This window comes from Oryctolagus cuniculus, chromosome 12 (genome assembly GCF_964237555.1).
Source record: "Oryctolagus cuniculus chromosome 12, mOryCun1.1, whole genome shotgun sequence".
Lineage (NCBI taxonomy): Eukaryota > Metazoa > Chordata > Mammalia > Lagomorpha > Leporidae > Oryctolagus > Oryctolagus cuniculus.
In genome coordinates this window covers 110,560,523-110,579,598 of record NC_091443.1, presented here as the reverse complement: position 1 = coordinate 110,579,598, position 19,076 = coordinate 110,560,523, and the positions used below count along the sequence as shown (strand labels likewise).

At 49.0% G+C, this 19,076-nt stretch overlaps 1 protein-coding gene across 12 annotated transcripts in view; it reads left to right on the top strand.

The window, feature by feature from the left end:
- BBS4 (Bardet-Biedl syndrome 4) overlaps positions 1-19,076 on the top strand; it is a 57,262-nt gene that overhangs the window by 23,903 nt on the left and 14,283 nt on the right. For 7 of the 12 annotated variants that reach the window (XM_070054707.1, XM_051822314.2, XM_051822313.2 and 4 more), the window contains 6 exons: positions 2,842-2,921; positions 6,062-6,125; positions 8,938-9,049; positions 9,838-9,910; positions 13,861-13,914; positions 15,802-15,929. In XM_070054707.1, coding sequence (XP_069910808.1) covers positions 2,842-2,921; positions 6,062-6,125; positions 8,938-9,049; positions 9,838-9,910; positions 13,861-13,914; positions 15,802-15,929 — 511 coding nt within the window. Of the gene's footprint in view, positions 1-2,841; positions 2,922-5,781; positions 5,905-6,061; positions 6,126-8,937; positions 9,050-9,837; positions 9,911-13,860; positions 13,915-15,801; positions 15,930-19,076 lie in introns of those variants that run through there. The other 5 variants (XM_051822312.2, XM_070054711.1, XM_070054706.1 and 2 more) reach the window with 4 other exon arrangements.

Here is a 19,076-nt window from a genome sequence, read left to right as displayed (position 1 = left end):
CTCAAACTTTATTAAAGAAAAATGTGCTCAACTGTGATTGGTGAAGCCTTTGTGGAAAATAGGAAGGAAATGAAAGTCGCAGGCTCACGTAGCCCCAGGGTGACTAGAAGATGGATAACTGGAAAATGAAGTCAGTCTCCTTGCATGAAAGTCATATCCATACTTTGTCATAATTTCCTTTGCCAGGTCCAGGGGTAGTCCGTTGGGAAGGAGTGAATAGCGTTACTTTTTTATTTTCCTGCTCAGGCAGCAGTAGCTGTGAGTCCAGTGGGAATGTGGTGTGTGAATCTTAGGTTTCTGTAGGCTGTTTGTCCTCAAGTGCTGTAGCATCCTGGAAAGGATTAAAGTAATTTCCCTCTCCTCCCTTCCTCTGTCCTTTCTTTTACATTAAAAAAATTTGTTTATTTTTTTATGCATGTATTTGAAAGGCAGAGCCGTAGGGGCAGGGAGAGACCTACCTCCTGGCTCACTTCCCAAATGCCTGCAACAGCTAGGACGGGAGCAGGCCGAAGTCAGCTGCAGGAACTCCACCTGGGTCTCTCACGTGGGTGGCAGTAGCCCAAGCACTTGGGCCATCACCCACTGCCTTGCAAAGCTCAACAGTGGGGAACTGGACCAGAAGTAGAACTGCTGGGACTCTAGCTGGCATTCTGATACAGTGGAGAACTGGACCAGAAGTAGAACTGCTGGGACTCTGGCTGGCATTCTGATACAGGATGCCGGTGTTGGTGTTGCAAATGGCAGCCTGACCCACTACACTGCCCTCTTCTTTCACTTTTGTTTTTTTTTTTTTTTTTTTGACAGGCAGAGTGGACAGTGAGAGAGAGAGAGACAGAGAAAGCCTTCCTTTTCCACTGCGCTGAAGCCAGGAGCCAGGCACTTCTCCTGGTCTCCCATGCGAGTGCAGGGCCCAAGCACTTGGGCCATCCTCCACTGCACTCTTGGGCCACAGCAGAGAGCTGGCCTGGAAGAGGGATGACCGGGATAGAATCCAGAGTGCCAGCGCTGCAGGCGGAGGATTAGCCTATTGAGCCGCGGCGCTGGCCCTTCTTTCACATTTTTAAAGAGAGAATGTTTCAAACATTCATTAAAGGGTGTGAAATAGTAATACAAAAACCCAGATACCCGCCAGGCAGAGAATCTGGTTTTTGTTTAGAGCTTGTAAAATTTTTTAGGGTAACAAGTATTAAAGAAAGATTTTTTTGAAGTATCCTTTTAAAAAAAAATTTATTTATTTAATAGATTTTGAGAGTCAACTCCCATCTGCTAGTTAATTCCCCTAATACCTACCTTGTGGCCAGAGCCAGTAACTCAGTCCAGGTCTCCCAAGTGGGTGGCAGGGACCCACTTACTTGAGCCATCAGGTGACACTGCTTTCCAGGGTGTGTGTTAGCAGGAAGCTGCAATCAGGAGCTGGAGCCAGGCTCTGGTGTGGGATGTGGGTGTCCTGTTAGCTTAGCTGCTGGGCCAGACATCTACCCTTGAAGTCTCCTTTTTTCTTTTCCTAACCCTGTTCGTCTGCCTCGCTTCCTTGAGGTCTTACTATTTTGAATTTGATGTGGATCTATCTCGTCCGTACCACAGAGGGATACTTTCTGTGGGGGCTGATGCTGTGGCATAGCAGTAGAGCTGCTGCCTGTGATGCCAGCATCCCGTATGGGTGCTGATTCATGTCCCAGCTGCTCCACTTCCTATCCAGCTCCCTGCTAATGGCCTGGGGAAGCAGTGGAAGATGGTCCAAGTGTTTGGGCCCCTGCACTCACGTGGGAGACCCAGATGAAGCTTCTGGCTTCAGCCTGGCCCAGCCCTGGCCTTTGCAACCATCTGGGGAGTGAACCTGTGAATGGAAGACCCCTGTCTCTGTCTATCCTTCTGTCTCTAAAACTCTTTCAAAATAAATAAATCTTAAAAAAAAGAAGAGTACTTAAAAAAAACTTACTTATTTATTTGAGAAGCAGAGTTACAAACAGGGAGAGACAGAGGAGAGAGAGGTCTTCCATCTGCTGGTTCCCTCCCCAGATGGCCACAACAGTCAGAGTATCCGGAGTCAGGAGCCAGGAGCCTCCTGTAGGTCTTCCAAACAGATACAGGGGTCCAAGGCCTAAGACCATCCTCTGCTGCTTTCTCAGGCCATAAACAGAGAGCTGGATCAGAAGAGTAGTCGGGACTCGAACCAGCTCCCATGTGGGATGCCAGTGCCGCAGGTGGAGGGTTAACATACTAAGCCACAGCGCTGGCCCCCAAGAAAAATACGTTTTTAGTGATTATTTTTTCCCCTGTATTTTAAACTTTGATTTCATTGTGTAAGTAACTTATTCCATGGTTTTCAGTCATGAGTCATTTTTTAAAATTTTCATTGTTGACTTTTCATTCCTGGGAAATAAGTATAATTTCCCATTTGAGCCATTTTTAAAGATTGTGCTTAATTATTTAAATTACTTTGGTATTCTGACCTGCCAGGTGTGACATTAGGTTACATGTATTTTGTTTTGTTAGTAACATTCATGAAATCTTTAGAATATCTTCCTGTTGACCATCTGCAACCAATGAGAAAAGGAGAGAAAAAAGAACAAAGGAAGATTTTCTGTTATTCAGGCCGAGTTAATCATTTGAGAAACTGACTTTATAAGCCACAAAAACTCAGGGAGGCGTGTGTACAATATAAAATAGTAGGACAGGTACTCTGCAGTTCAGTAGTCTGTTTGGGTGCACTGCCCCATATTAGCAGCATGAAGCCTTTACTGTGCTGAGTCTGCTTACGGTTAGTTCAGACGCGAAGGCAGTGCTAAAGGAGAAAATCTGAGAATGACTGTCATTTGTTTTGTCAACTGTGCTGTCCAGCTCCCGAGTTTCCTATTCTGGAGAAGCAGAACTGGTTGATTCATCTGCACTATATCCGGAAGGACTATGAAGCATGCAAGGTGAGAGACTGCAGTGGCAGAGGAAGCGAGGCACTGGGGAGCCAGCCGCCAGCGTGCCGGCCCACTCGCACGGCTGGGCCCCGTGCTCCTCACCCGTGCGGTGGCTCGCTTTTGCTGTGGTACTGCTGTTGAGAAAACTTCAGTGGGCAGATGTTACTGGTGCTAATGGGCCTTCAGGCTGCCAGTGGGGTGGCTGGGTGTGAATGCCATGTGGCTCAGGTCCTGTGTGTGCCGTGGGTCCTCTTGTGTCACGGCCAGGCTGAAAGGCCAGCCACTCCAGGACTTCTTGGTTTCCTGGTGGAGACAAGTGTCTGTCGTCTTCTTTTTCTTTAATCTTCTGTCAGGTGAAACATGCTATTTCATTAAGTTTTATTTCATAATTCTCTGCCAGTGCAGGCAGTTGCCATTTGTGCATTTAAAATCATTTGTATTTCCCTTTCTCTGTTTATCTCTTTGGTAACATTGCTAGCAGATGGGCAAAGCATTAACATGCAGAATATGTCCCTGGTGCTGTCTTTTTTAGCATTCACTTTTGTGCTGCTTCTAAGGTTGTGGTTTTTAATTTACACGCTGTGGCGTTTATACTGTGGCAGTGCCCACAGCAGTGATGGTTAGTGCCAGTAGGAGTTTTGCGTTCTCCTCTTCCTTCTGTGATAGGACCTTTTATTTGTTTCCCTTTTCCTTTTTTGACCACTTCTCAGATTCTTTGACTTCTCCTCCTCTGCTTATTTCTTAACAGTTGGGGATGTTGTTAGGTCCTGTCCTTCCACCCCCCTTTCTGCCCCACCCTCCACCGTACTTCCTGATCTCGACTAGTCTGATACCCACTGAATGCCCCAGAAGCATTTCAAGTCCAACTTCTCTGTGGCTGAATTTATCTGCTGTCCTCTGTATACCTTCTGCCACTTCCTGTCTCACAGAGGAGTCACATCATTCACCCAGCAGGGCCACTTTTTATAAAGGATTATTTATTTATTTGAAAGGCAGTCACAGATGAGACCTTCCATTGTCTGGTTCACTCCCCAGCAGGCTGCCATGGCCAGAGCTGGGACTATCCAGAGCCGGGAGCCAGGAGCTTCATCTGGGTCTCCCACGTGGGTGCAGGGCCCCAGGCACTTGGGTCATCTTCTGCTGCTTCCCTAGTTATTAGCAGGGAGCTAGATCAGAAATGGAGCAGCTGGGACTCAAACCGCTGCCCACATGAGATGTTGGCGCTGTGCCACAGCACTGAAATGGATACTCATCAAGGCTGGAGATCCTTCTTTGACCATCTCTCTCTCTCTCTCTCTTTTTTGTTTTAAGATTTATTTAATTATTTGAAAGGCAGAGTTAGAGGCAGAGAGAGAAAGAGAGGTCTTCCATCCGCTGGTTCACTGCTCAGATGGCCACAATGGCTGGAGTTGCGCTGATCCGAAGGCAGGAACCAGGAGCTTCTTCCAGGTCTCCCACGCGGGTGCAGGGGCCCAAGGATTTGGGCCATCTTCTACTGCTTTTCCAGGCCACAGCAGAGAGCTGGACTGGAAGAGGAGCTACCGGGACTAGAACCAGGTGCCCATAAGGGATGCCAGCGCCGCAGGCGGAAGATTAACAAAGTGAGCCATGGCACCAGCCCCCTAAAATAAATGAAATTTTTAAAAAAAATCTGAATGAGGCCGGCGCCACGGCTCACTAGGCTAATCCTCCGCCTAGCGGTGCCGGCACACCGGGTTCTAGTCCCGGTCGGGACGCCGGATTCTGTCCCGGTTGCCCCTCTTCCAGGCCAGCTCTCTGCTGTGGCCCGGGAGGGCAGTGGAGGATGGCTCAAGTGCTTGGCCACCTGCACCTGCATGGGAGAGCAGGAAGAAGTGCCTGGCTCCTGGCTCCTGCCATTGGATCAGCGCGGTGCGCCGGCCGCGGCGGCCATTGGAGGGTGAACTAACGGCAAAGGAAGACCTTTCTCTCTGTCTCTCTCTCTCACTGTCCACTCTGCCTGTCAAAAAAAAAAAAAAAAAAAAATCTGAATGAACTCTTTATTAGTATATTCTAATATCCTAGATTTCTTATAAATGCCCCTTATCCATATCTGTATTTTCTTTTTTTTTTAATATCCTTACTGTTTATTTTTTTATTTTTTTGACAGGCAGAGTGGACAGTGAGAGAGAGAGAGACAGGGAGAAAGGTCTTCCTTTTCCATTAGTTCACCCTCCAGTGGCCGCTGCGGCTGGCGCACCGTGCTGATCCAAAGCCAGGAGCCAGGTGTCTCTCCTGGTCTCCCATGGGTTGCAGGGCCCAAGGACTTGGGCCATTCTCCACTGCCTTCTTCCCGTGCCACAGCAGAGAGCTGGCCTGGAAGAGGGGCAACCGGGACAGAATCTGGCACCCCGACCGGCACTAGAACCCGGTGTGCTGGCGCCGTAGGTGGAGAATTAGCCTATTGAGCCACAGTGCCGGCCCCCTTACTGGTTTTTAAGTTACTTTTTTTTTCTTTTAGATTTTTATTTATTTGAGAGAGCTACAGACAGAGAGAAAGGTCTTACATCTGTTGGTTCACTCTCCAAATGGCCACAATGGCCAGACCTAGGCCAATCCGAAGCCAGGAGCCAGGAGCTTCTCTCTGGTCTCCCATTTGGGTGCAGGGGCCCGAGGACTTGGGCCATCTTCCACTGCTTCCCCAGGCCATAGGCAGAGAGCTGGATTGGAAGAGAAGCAGCCAGAACTTGAACTGGTGCCCACATGGGATGCCGGCACTGCAGGTAGAAGCTTAACCTGCTAGGCCACAGTGCTGGCCCCAGTGTTTTCTTTTTTTTAAACATATTATTTATGTGTTTAATTTATTTGAAAGACAAAGAGTTGGACAGAGATTTCCTATCCACTGGTATGTTCCCCAGATGCCCACAACAGCTGGGGCTGTGCCAAGCGGAAGCCAGGAGCTGAAACTCAGTCTGGGTCTCCTATGTGGGTGTCAGGGACCCAACTGCTTGAGCCATTGACTGCTGTCTCCAAGGTGAGCATTACCAGGGAGCTGGGATTGGAAGCAAAGCTAACTCTCAAGCCGAGGCACTCTGATACACCACGTGGGTGTCTGATAACCTCTTAGTCTCTAGGCCAAGCACCTGCTTTGCTTGTCTGCCTTTTCTTAGACATTTTCCTTCCTCTTTCAGGCTGTTATCAGAGAGCAGCTTCAAGAGACCCAGGGCTTGTGTGAATATGCTGTCTACGTTCAAGGTAAGACACGGTTTCTCCTATTGCTAGAGAAGTGCACTTCTCTAGCAGGTTCAAGGGAGAGTCAACAACTTGTGAAATATTTAAATTCAAGTAAATGTTCCACAAAGATCTTATTTAGTATGATCTCTTTTTCTGAAATCTGCACACATATTTTTTAAATAAACAAGTGCATTTAAAAATTTTTATTGGGGCTGGCATAAAGCAGCAGATGGTAGGCCAGGTCCTTGAGCCCCTGCATCCTGGTGGGAGACCCCGAAGGAGCTCCTGCTTCAGTGTGGCCCAGCCCTGGCCATTGCAGCCATTTGGGGAGTGAAACAGTGAAACAGCTGCTGGAAGATTCTTTGTCTCTCTCTCTGTATACTCTGCCTTTCAAATAAATAAATCTCTAAATTTTTTTTTAAGTTTATTTGAGAGGCAAAGAGAAAGAACTGTCGTCTGTTGGTTCACTTCCCAAATGCCCACAACAAAGAAGGTTGCAATGACCTAAAGCCGGGATCTTGGAAATCAGTCTAGGTCTACCATGTGGGAGGCAAGGTACTTGGGCATTACCACTCTCTCCCAGGGTCTGCTTTACTGAGAAACTGGGTTCAGAGGCTGGGACTGGAACCTAGGCACTCTAGTGTAGGACATGGGGGTCTTTTTTTTTTTTTTTTTTTTTTAAAGATTTATTTGGGGCCAGCACCGTGGCTCACTTGGCTAATCCTCCACCTGCAGCGCTGGTACCCCGGAGTTCTAGTCCCAGTTGGGGTGCTGGATTCTGTTCCGGTTGCTCCTCTTCCAGTCCAGCTCTCTGCTGTGGCCCAGGGGGGCAGCGGAGGATGGCCCAAGTGCTTGGGCCCTGCACCTGCATGGGAGACCGGGAGGAGGCACCCGGCTCCTGGCTTCAGATCAGTGCAGCGCTGGCTGTAGCGGCCATTAGGGGAGTGAACCAGCAGAAGGAAGACCTTTCTGTCTCTCTCTCTCTCACTGTCTAACTCTGCCTGTCAAAAAAGAAAATAAATTTTAAAAATAAAAAAAAAAAGAGATTTATTTGGAAGACAGAGTTACACACAGAGAGGAGAGGCAGAGAGAGAGAGAGAGAGAGGTCTTCCATCTGCTGGTTCACTCCCCAATTGACTGCAATGGCTGGAGCTGTGCCGATCCGAAGCTGGGAGCCAGGAGCTTCCTCTGGGTCTCCCACACAGGTGCAGGGCCCTAAGGACTTGGGCATCTTCTGCTGCTTTTCCAGGCCATAGAAGAGAGCTGGATCTGAAGTGGAGCAGCTGGGATTCAACCTGGTGCCCATGTGGGATGCTGGTACTGCAGGCGGTGGCCTTACCCACTATGCCATAATGCCGGCCCCACAGTCCAGTCTTTCAGAGCCTGTTAAATTCTCGTGGAAACCTAGGTCTGAGAGAAACTGTTTGTTCTGATTGGTTGCTGTACTGAAAACCAGGGTCTTGCCTTCTGCTGAGTTCTTTGCCAGAATCTTCTTGGTGGACTTGGATATTGATTCTACTTGCCCCATTTGGGTGTCCTGTCAGGGGGAAGTCAAGCACCTCGTGGGGAAGCCCAGAAAGATTCCTTATTGTGAAGACTTTATGTGATAATTCGCAAAGGAACCTGTTAGCTTTGTAGTAGATGCAAGGAAGGCTTGAACTATGTTACTGAAAACATTTCAGCCTATCAGGGGTTTTGCTTACGGTTTCCAGTCCGTCTGAAGTCATATCTGATTGTATTGAAAGCGTATCTGGGGCAGGCACGATAGCACAGTAGGTTAATCCTCCGCCTGTGACGCCGGCATCTTATATGGGTGCCGGTTCTAGTCCTGGCTGCTCCTCTTCCAATCCAGCTCTCTGCTGTGGCCCGGGAAAGCAGTAGAAGATGGCCCAAGTGCTTGGGCCCCTGCACCCACATAGGAGACTAGGAATAAGTTCCTGGCTTCTGGCTTCGGATCGGCGCAGCTCTGGCCGTTGTGGCTGTTTGGGGAGTGAACCAGCAGAAGGAAGACCTTTCTCTCTGTTTTCTCCCTCTCACTGTCTATAACTCTACCTCTCAAATAAAAAAATAAAATATTTAAAAAAAGAAAAACAAGTATCTGGATGTGTGTTTGATGTAGCAATTAAGACAGTGCTTTGGATACCCACATCCCATATTGGAGTGCTTGGGATTTGAGTCTCAGCTCTGTATCTGATTCTGTTTCTTTTTAGATTGATTTATTTATTTGAAAGGCAGAGTTAGATAGAGAGGGAGAAACAGAGATAGATCTTCCATCTGCTAGTTCACTCCCCAAATGGCTGCAAAGGTGAGGGAGGATGGGTTGGGCTGAAGCTAGGAGCTGGGAGCTTCTTCCAGGCCTCCCACGTGGATGCAGGGGCCTAAGGACTTGGGCCATCCTCTGCTGCTACTCAGGCACATTAGCAATGAGCTGGATCTCAAGTGGAGCAGCTGGAACTTGAACTGGCCCCATACAGGATGCCAGTGTTGCCGGCGGCACTCATCCCTGCTTCTGGTTCCAGCTTCCTGCCAGTGCAAGACTGGGAGGCAGCAGATGGTGGCTCCGTCGTTGGGTCCCTGTCACTCACATCCGAGACCCAGATTGAGTATTTGGCTCCTGGCTTTGGCCCGGCCCAGACTCAGCTGTTACTGTAGGCATTGGGCAGTAAACCTGCAGATGGGAGATCTCTGTTTCTCTGCTTTCACAAAAAAAAAGAGTTATCTGAAAGATTTGTTTGGTGTGGTTTCCCACTTCCTTTTCTCCATTTTTTCTGATGCCAGGTTTCTTTCTGGCCAGAACATGGTTTTATTTTCTCTGTTTTCTCTTGCTCGGCAGCACTGATACTTCGCCTAGAAGGGAAGATCCAAGAATCCCTGGAACTCTTTCAGACCTGTGCTATCCTCAGCCCTCAGAGTGTTGACAACCTCAAGCAAGTGGCCAGGTCCTTGTGAGTGTCACAGAGCAGCACCAGCTGCACTCGCCAGCACGGTCTGATGCCCGGGGGGAAGGTGGTGAAATGGGTGTAATGCGATTCATTTTGAACAGCAGATGAATTCTGAAATTTCAGAAAATCAGTTAAATAGTATTAAGAAACTAAATATTTTCCAAACACTACATTCTGGTTTGATGGCAGAACCCTTTATCATGGAAATAGTGACGTCTTGTGCCCTTAGTCCTCTGTCATATTGGCAGCCCACGGGAGTTTTCTCTGACACAGCACTTGACATGTGGTAGGTTTTTAGTATTTGTTGAGTAACTGCCCTGAAGTTTCCTGGACGTGAGTGGCCTCTGACTCCTCTCTAAGCGGTCGGGCACCCCCTTTCCCAGCAGGGAAGGCCCAGGGGTTCCCGTGTCCATTTTCTTAACCTGCTCTGCCTTTCATAGCTGCATTGCTCTTGCATGGAGCCCAGTCTTCCTGTTTCTCCCAACCTCAGGATCCACTGTCAAGGAACAGAGACTTAGGCTCGGGAGTAAGAACAAGTCCCTAACGGCTGATGCGGATCAGTGAAGGCAGCCATTGCTTAACGGGCTGGCTCACTGGCTTGTTTCACGGTCTGCGTCTGTTGAACATTGTTGAAGATGGTTCTAGGAAGCTTTTACTGAGACTGTGTAGAGTGCCAAGGCCTGCAGCAGCTGCCAGTGCAGACCTTCATGGCTGGCTCCCACAGCAAAAGCAGTGCGGTTAGTGTGGTAAGCGTCTCGAGGACATCCGTGTGGATAATGTGTCTTCCACAGGTTTCTTTTAGGAAGACATAAAGCTGCCGCTGAAGTCTATAATGAAGCAGCGAGACTCAACCAGAAAGACTGGGTGAGTAGGGAACTTGGGTTTTTTCTTACCCATCAACATGCCCTTTATTGGTAGGACTGGATTCTTAAATGCGCTCTGTGTGACTGATGATCAGGCCAGGTGTGGGATCCGAAATCAGATGTGCTGCTAGCTTTCGAGACCTCGCTGCTGGACTTCCTGGAAGTCAGTGTTTTCTGTTTCTATTGTAGTCTCTTACCAGTCTGATTCTTACTGATAAATCTTTTCTTCTCCAGAAGCTTAGGAGATTTTTACTTTTTTTTTTTTTTTTAGATTTATTTGTTCATTTGAAAGGCAGAGTTACTGAGAGGCAGAGTGAGGGAGAGAGAGAGAGAGCGAGGTCTTCCATCTGTTGGTTCACGCCCCAGATGGCCACAATGACCAGAGCTGTGCCAATCTGAAGCCAGGAGCCAGGAGCTTCTTCCAGGTCTCTCACATGGGTGCAGGGGCCCAAGCACTTGGGCCATCTTCTACTGCTTTCCCAGGCTATAGCAGAGAGCTGGACTGAAGTGGAGCAGCCGGGACTTGAACCGGTGCCCTTATGGAATGCCAGTACTGCAGGCGGTAGATTTACCCAGTATGCCACAGCACCGGCCCCCGAGATTGCTTTTTATCACTGGGGTTCCAAAATGTCACACTGCGCATCTGTTGTGTTCTGTGGCCGCCTCCCGTGCCTGCTGCCTCCATCTCTCTGAAGACTCTTGTCTTTCTTTGGGTCAGGGAAATTTCCTTTAAGAAGTTATTTCATTATCTGTGTCTCTGAATCAGTTGGCGTTTATGTGAAAAACGCGACACCAAGTTAGGGGTTTATTTTCTTCCTCATGGAACACGAAGTCTAGGTGAGTAAGTGTCCCTGTTGACTTAGTGGACCTAGGTTGCCACAGTGAAGACTTTTCCTGGTGGTTACAAGATGACTGCTGCAGCTCTTGAGTCACATCTGCACCCCAGGCCTGCAGAAAGAAGCAATCAAGAAGAGGACTGAGCCAGTATCAGGGAAGCACACCTTTCCCAGAATTCCCCAGTAGACTTTCATTTTTGTCCAGATACCCCTTCTGTGGGAGAGGCTGGAAAATGTAGTTTTTAATGTGAACATGTCGCTACTATAGGTAAAACTGGGGTTCTGTTAGGAGGGGTGGGCAGTAACAGGTCGCCTGTGGCCTGTGCCACGCTGTTCCCGCCCCCGTGGGAGCGCTCCGAGCCTGCTCTCCTGCGTCTCTAGTGTTCTACCCCCGTCCTTGTACTGTATAGTCAGGGCAGTCCTTCAGCCCATCTTCCAGGTCACTGTGTTTGTTTTTAGCCACTTACATTCTGTCTAATATTTTTTTATTTCAGTGATTCTATTTTTAATTTCCAGGAACTTTGCCTGTTCTCTGTGGTCATCACCGTCTCTGATTCTTGGAGTTCTGTTCTTCCCAGAATGATCTTTTTCTTCCCCTCTTCATTCTGGTTCTTGTTTTCATGCTGTTGGTTTTCAAGTACTTGGTGATTCTTGAGGTGCTCTGCCTTCTGGGTGTGAAGGCCCAGACAGTAGGGCTTTCCTCCGTGAGCTGCACTGTTCCGTTTGACAGGTGTTCCGTTTGTCCATTTCCTCTGCAATTCTGAGACGGAGTTGTTTGAATATGCTAGACTGTTTTCTAGCAAAAGGCCCAAGTGAAGCTGTGGATAGATTCATGTCGTTCCTCACGTAGCTGCTGTGAACAACTGCATGTCTGGTGTGTGCCAGCCACCGTCTGTGCCCTGGGGCTGAGAGTCGGGCTTGTGGATGAGGGACAGTCATGTGGAGCAGGAGGTACAGGAAGGACGTCGGGCAGGCTTGGGAGAAGGCGATGAGAACCAGTCAGACGCAAATCCCGCCTCTCAGAGGCTGCTGCATGTGAGGAGTTGTGGGTCACCTGTCTGAACCCAGGATTTCACTGATTTGTTCTGTTTTCCTTTGCAAATTTCCTTTGCTGTCAGTGTCTGGGTTCCAGTCCCAGCTCTGCTCCTGACTCCAGCTTTCTGCTAGTGCACATCCTGGGAAGCAGCAGGAAACTGGGTCCCTCCCACTTAGATGGGAGCCTGCTTACGTCCCTGGCGCCCAGCTTCTACCTGGCCCAGCTCCAGCTGGCAGAGACTTTTGTGGCAAGTCATCTGCGGGTGGGAGAGCTCTGTCTCTGCCTCTCAGAAAAAAAAAAAAAATTTTTTTTTTGACAGGCAGAGTGGACAGTGAGAAAGAGAGACAGAGAGAAAGGTCTTCCTTTGCCGTTGGTTCACCCTCCAATGGCCACTACGGCTGGCGCTGCACCGATCCAAAGCCAGGAGCCAGGTGCTTCTCCTGGTCTCCCATGGGGTGCAAGGCCCAAGCACTTGGGCCATCCTCCACTGCACTCCCTGGCCACAGCAGAGAGCAACTGGGACAGAATCTGGCGCCCCAACCGGGACTAGAACCCAGTGTGCCAGTGCCACAGGTGGAGGATTAGCCTAGTGAGCCGTGGCGCTGAGCTCAAAAAAATAAATTTTAGAATGTATTTAAAGGTCTATTAGCCTGCAGGACATTGAGAGGACAAGCAGGGCTGCGTGTCTCCCACTGCTCCTGTGCGTGCGTTCCTAGGGTGAGGTGAAGCAGTGGGAAGTACACCTGTTTTGGAGACAGGTCTGATGAGCTCAAGTCCCAGTGCCTTTTTTTTTTTTTTTTTTTAAAGATTTATTAATTTGAGAAGTGAAGTTAGAGAGAGGGAGAGACAGAGAGAAAGGTCTTCTTTCCACTGGTTCACTACCCATATGGCTGCAATGGCCAGAGCTAGGCTGATCCAGAGCCAGGAGCCAGGAGCTGCTTCTGGGTCTTCACATGGGTGCAGGGGCCTGAAAACTAATGGCTTTTCATGGCCAGTAGCAGGGAGCTGGATCAGAAGTAGAGCAGCTGGGACTCGAACTGGTGCCCATACGGGATGTAAACCAGAGGTTGGCAGACCTTGTAAAGGGCAAGGAGTATAGATTTTTTTTTTAAAGGACTTATTTATTTACTTGAAAGTCAGTTACACAGACTAAAAAAGGAGAGGCAGAGAGAGAAAGAGAGAGAGGTCTTTCATCCACTGTTCACTCCCCAGATGGCCGCAATGGCCGGAGCTGCACCCGAGTTAGGAGCTTCTTCCTGGTCTTCCATGCAGGTGCAGGGGCCCAAGGACTTGGGCCCTCTTCTACTGCTTTCCCAGGCCATAGCAGAGAACTGGATCGGAAGAGGAGCAGCCGGGACTTGAACCTGCACCCGTATGGGATGCTGGCACTGCAGGCAGTGGCTTTACCCTCTATGCCACAGCACCAGCCCCGGGATTATACACTTTAAGCCTTGCATTTTCCTCTGGACTCTGTTGTGACTACTTACCACTGCAGTTTCACTGGCAAAAGAGCTGTAAGAAAACAAGTGTTCCTGTCTGTATTCAAATAAAACTTAATTACAGAAAAGAGCAGGGAGCCAGTTTGGCCCACTGGCCATAGACTTCGAACCTCTGCTCTGGACTTGTAGACTGGCTCCAAGTCCATCATTGTGGCCTCGCGGGCGCCGTGGTTCTTCCAGGGCGCATCACCCATGAAATTCAATTCCAGCTTCCTAGGAAAGGGGCCTGATGGGCTCAGGTGTCCAAATGTCGTCAGAGAGAGATTGATTAGGGTACAACTGGGAGGAAGCACAGGGGCAACTCTTAGAGAAGAATGTGTGGAGGTGGGCTGGGTACGTACCCGAATACCACATAGACCCAGCAAAATCACCTGTTTATTCTGCTTGTATCTCTTGTAGTCTGTAAATTTACTATATGAAGGATTAATTTTGTAGAAATACATGAACTCCAGTAAAGCTGACTGTTGTCCAGTTTTCAAGTCTGAATTTGCTGAGCGCTGACAACCTCGGGATGCCTGTTGTTTTACTTGACACTTGCGGTAGCATCATGCCTGAGGTGCCTGCCCTTTGTTTCGCACAGGAGATCTGCCATAACCTGGGTGTCTGCTACATGTGCCTGAAGCAGTTCAGCAAGGTAACCGACCGCAGCGGTCCTGCCCGGGGTTTCAGGAGGCGCACTTGCAGCAAGCGCTGCTTCTGTCTGATTCCCAGTGCTTGCAGAGATTCTTGGAAGTTAAAATTAAAAGTGCCTTATACATTTATCCCCACTTTAATTCCTGTTTTTTGTCATCCATATTTTTTTTCCTGCCTTTAATAAGAAAATGGAAAATACTAGAAATATTCTGAGGGAATGGCAGTCTAATTGCTTTTTTCTTTTTCTCTAACTTTCCGGCATAGAAACAAATGTTTAATAAAACATAAATATCAAAAAGTAGACCCTGATGTGAGCCGCTGTGACAGCAACTGATATTAGTTTCCAGGTCACTGAAAATGAGTCCTGAATTTTAAGTGGATTGGATTTTGATTTCTGAGAATATTTTCAATTATTTTCATGTCGAGAATTGGTAATTCGATGTGATTAAGTTCTAGGCTGTAAGGCTTTTTTAAAATAAATTAAAAAAAAAAAGATTTTATTTAATTGAAAGGCAGAGTTACACAGAAGCAGAGGCAGAGAGAGAGAGAGAAGTCTTCCATTCCCTGGTTCACTCCCTAAATGGCTGCAATGGCTGGAGCTGGGCCAGTCTGAAGTCAGGAGCCAGGAACTTTTTCCCAGTCTCCAGCGTGGAATGCAGGGGCCCAAGGACTTGGGCCATCTTCTGCTGCCTTCCAGGCCATAGCAGAGAGCTGGATCAGAAGAGGAGCAGCTGGGACTGGAACTGGTGCCCATATGGAATACTGGCCTGTAGGCGGTGGCTTCACCTGCCATGCCACAGTACCAGCTCCCAAAAGCTGTAAGGCTCTTAGGGAATGAAATTTGAGCTTACCTTAACTCAGATATAGAAGAAATATCTTAGGCCGGTGTTGTGGTGGCATGTGGTAGTGTGTAAAGCCCCCGCCTGCAATTCTAGAATTCCATATGGGTGCTGATTCCAGTACCGGCTGGTCCAGGTTTGATCCAGCTCCCTGCTAAAGTGACTGGGAAGGCAGTGTGGAAGATGGCCCAAGTCCTCGGGCCCCTTGTTCCCACATGGGAGACCTGGAAGAAGCTCCTGGCTTTGGATTGGCCCAGCTCTGGCTATTGAGGCCATCTGGGGAGTGAACCAGGTGGAAGATCTTTCTTTCTCTCTCTGTAACTCTGCCTTTCAAATAAGTAAATTTTTTTGATGATTCAGGTAGAGTTTCCTTCAAAGCCTCCATGTAGCAGTTGTGAAGTTTGATTCTCTTCTCTCCACTGCCACCAAGGCTGAGAGTCTGAATTGGTTTATACCTACTCAATGATGTTTATTTTGTTTGTTTGTAAACTAGGGTAACCTAATCTGTCATGGGTATGAAAACAAATGCACATCACTGAGGTGTAAGAGTAGCTTTTTCTCTTATGAGAGAGAGAAAAAATAAATTAAAAAATGTATATTTAGTGGGCTCCTTAGGTTTCCTGGATGGATTTACAGTTTTATATATTTGGTTCAGACTCCTTTGGGAGAATAATTTAAGCAGGTGCATTTCTGTCCTCAGAATTACTCTGAACCAGAGGAGAGGAGGACTTGGTATTTGCTTGGAACTCTCCTGAGGAGGAGAGTTAGGCTAAGCAAATACAGCAAACTCGTTCATGCAAATGCTGATTGAATCAGGTACCCGCGGGGATGTGGGCTCTGTATTCTGTTGATGATAGTATAGCCGGCACTCAGTGACTACTTGCCAGTGAGTTCTGTTTTCCGTTTGTCATCATATTGGTGGGAAGCTGTGCCTTTGGTCCGTGTGCAGTGGGGTCCCTCTGCTGAAGCGGGGGGCCTGCAGTAGTGAGCAGGAGCTGCTGTCCTTTCATCACAGTGACCGGGTTCTCTTCTCCCCTCACACGTGTCAGGCGCAGGAGCAGCTGCTCAGCGCCCTGCAGCTGCACAGGCACGACCTGACTTACATGATGCTGGGGAAGGTCCATTTGCTGGAGGGAGACCTGGACCAGGCCATCGGAGTCTACAGGAAAGCGGTGGAGTAAGTGCGTCTGTTTCCTCACCTGCACGAGCAGCTAGGAGGGTGCGTGAACTCCAGTCCTGAGAGCATGTGTGACTGCTGACTCGTCCTGTGCCGCAGTGGATTCTGTGAGGTGGGCTGTGTGTCTTCCTCATCCTAGGGGACAGCTGCGCTCAGCCAGCTGGGCTGTTCTCAAGGCCAGCGGGAGTCTGGTTGCCTCAGTCCTTAGGTGGTCGTCTCCTCCTGCGTGGTTGGAGCCGAGTTACTGTAACGTGGCGTCCCCGGGTGCACCTCCCCTCTGCTCGTGTATCATGGTTCAGAATCAGGTGGCCACTGCTGCTGCAGGGTAGTGGACAGACGTGCTCAGGAGGAAGAGGACGGAGCTGGGGGTCAGTCGGCCTTGTCGTTCTTATTTTATACTCTCTAGCAAAGATTGTGTTAGGTACAGAAACCTCATGGTTCAGCGGCGAACAGCTGGTCTCAGCATGAACTGATCATGGTTTTTTTTTTTTTTTTTTTTTTTTAAATAAAATATCACTAGGGTAATCCAAGCCTCTGTTAGTGGAACTGATTCCACCCTGGTCTTGTCTATTCATGGATCTGATACACTCTGAACTATACTTAGGTTTCTATTTATCAATTACCTTGTATTAATCTCTATGACTAAAGTATGTGAGAGGAGTCACGTGTAGAAGAACAAGGATTATTTTGGCTCATGGTTTCAGAGATTCACAGTCCAAGGTTGGGTGGCCCCATTAGTCTGTTGTCTGAAGACAGTGGATGGCAGAATACACGTGGAGGGATGGTGATGGGGTGAGCAGAAAGAGTGAGAGGGAACGTGCTCATCTCCTGCCACCCCCCACCCCACCCACATGTCTGTGTGGTCTTGTCCTAGAGAGCCACCATGGTGTCAGTCATCAGGGCCCCACTTCGCAGCCTAACCCAGTCTGAGCACTTTCCAAGGCTCTGCCTTCAGATGCTGTGAGTGGATCAAGCCCTCACCCTGTAATTGCCATCAGCCCATGACTGCATGAGCCAGGGAGCCAGATTCTACTCAACAATGGCCGCCGTCTTCCATGGTGGTCAGCTGCCAGGCTGTAGTAGTCACACACTGCTTTCTGAGTTTTCTTCAACCTTATTTTCAGTAAGTCAGAAACAATTCTTTGTTTATTAAACAACAAGAGACTTTTGTCATCTAGAGGCTGAGTTCATCTGGGCAGGAAGGAACCCTGTAGCGTGTAGGAGTGCCTCTGTGGTGCTGAGCGTCAGCCCGAGCCCTGCCTTCTGGAGGCTGGCTCTCTGGGATTGGCTCACACACATCCAAGGAATCCATTCTTCCACTGGCTGATCAAGTACTGGAGTCACTGTTCCCAAAGGCAGAAAAAGAGAGCTGAGTGGAGCCCCAGAGAAAGTTGAGACCCGTTTCTGCCTGGCAGCTTTGGGGAGAGCAGTCTTGCCTTGGTGGGGCCATGGAAGCTGCGGGAACCACAGAAGGTGCTTACATGGGGGAGGTGGTTGGTCGGAGTGGGTATCTATCATGGCAGGAGGAAGGCAGATTCCCCACTGAACTAGGAGAGCTGTGTTCAGCCTTCCCTGCGGGGGGCTTTGGTCTCAGCTCCTGGTCTCCCTGCAGGTAGCCAGTGTCCTGCCTGGTCCTTAGAAGCATGTGACATAATTTTTTGCCCTTTGGTGTTGTCAGCTGTCAGCTCTATGTTGCTTTGTTTTTGTTTTAATAGCATTTTTTAAAAAGATGTATTTACTTGAAAGTCAGTTACACAAAGAGAGGAGAGGCAGAGAAAAAGAGAGAGAGAGAGGTGTTCCATCCGATGGTTCACTCGCCAGTTGGCCGCAGTGGCCGGAGCTGTGCCAATCTGAAGCCAGGAGCCAGGAGCTTCCTCTGGGTCTCCCACGTGGGTGCAGCGGCGCAAGGACTTGGGCCATCTTCTACTGCTTTCCCAGGCCATAGCAGAGAGCTGGATCAGAAGAGGAACAGCCGGTTCTCAAACCGGCGCCCATATGGGATGCCGGTGCTTCAGGCCAGGGCATTAACCTGCTGTGCCACAGCACCTGCCCCTGTTGCTTTGGTTTGTGTCAAAGACAAATGCCAGTAAGGACTGAGAACTGCTTCCCAAGGCCAACAGCTGATTCCTTCCGAGGGCTGCAGTGTCTCTTCTTGCCTTTTTAAAGATTTATTTATTTGAAAGGCAGAGAGAAGTCTTCCGTCCACTGGTTCACTCCCCAAATGGCTGCAACAGCCAGAGCTGTGCTGATCTGAAGCCAGGATCCAGGAGCTTCTTCCGGGTCTCCCACGCAGGTGCAGGGGCCCAAGGTCTTGGTCCATCTTGTACTGCTTTCCCAGGCCATAGCAGAGAGCTGGGTTGGAAGTGGAGCAGCCGGGACTTGATGCGGCACCCATATTTGATGCTGGCACTGCAGGCTTTATCTGCTACACCAAAGCACCAGCCCCGTCTTGCTTTTGTTTAGGTCGACTTCTTAATTTGAGAGCACAGCACTGGGGATCCTGGGATCCTAACTGACACTTCCTGGAATCCTAAATTCACACTGCCTGGTCCTGTGACACACCAGGAACAGAACACAAGAGGAGGTTGTTGTGTGTGGCCTTGAACATTGCTTATTTTGTTAGTGTAACAAAGACAGTCACACACCATTCTTTGTTAGGACTTTGGTCCTCCTTCAAAAAGGCCCTGAGAATGGAGTCTGCATTCAGTCTTGGTACCTTTCTTGCTGAGCAGTCTTCCCTGTAGGTTGGGCTGAAACGACCTATTCTTTCTTGAAAACTTTTTTCCTTTTCAAAGTATTCATTTTTATTTATTTGAAAGGCAGAGTTAGATCTTCCATCTGTTGGCTCACGCCCTAACTGGCCTCCACAGCTGGGGCTGGGCCAGGCTGAAAACAGGATCCAGAAGCTTCTTCCAGGTCTCCCATGTGGGTGAAGGGGTCCAAGAACTTGGGCCATCCTCCATTGCTTTCTCCAGCACATTAGCATGGGGGCTGGATCGGAAGTGGATGGCCAAGACTTGAACAAGCGCCCATGTGGGATGCTGGCATTGCAGGCAGTGGCTTAGCTCATTATGCTGCAGTGCTGGACCCCAATTTTTTTCATATTTATTTGAGAGGCAGTGTGCTCCCCGTCTGCCAATTCACTCC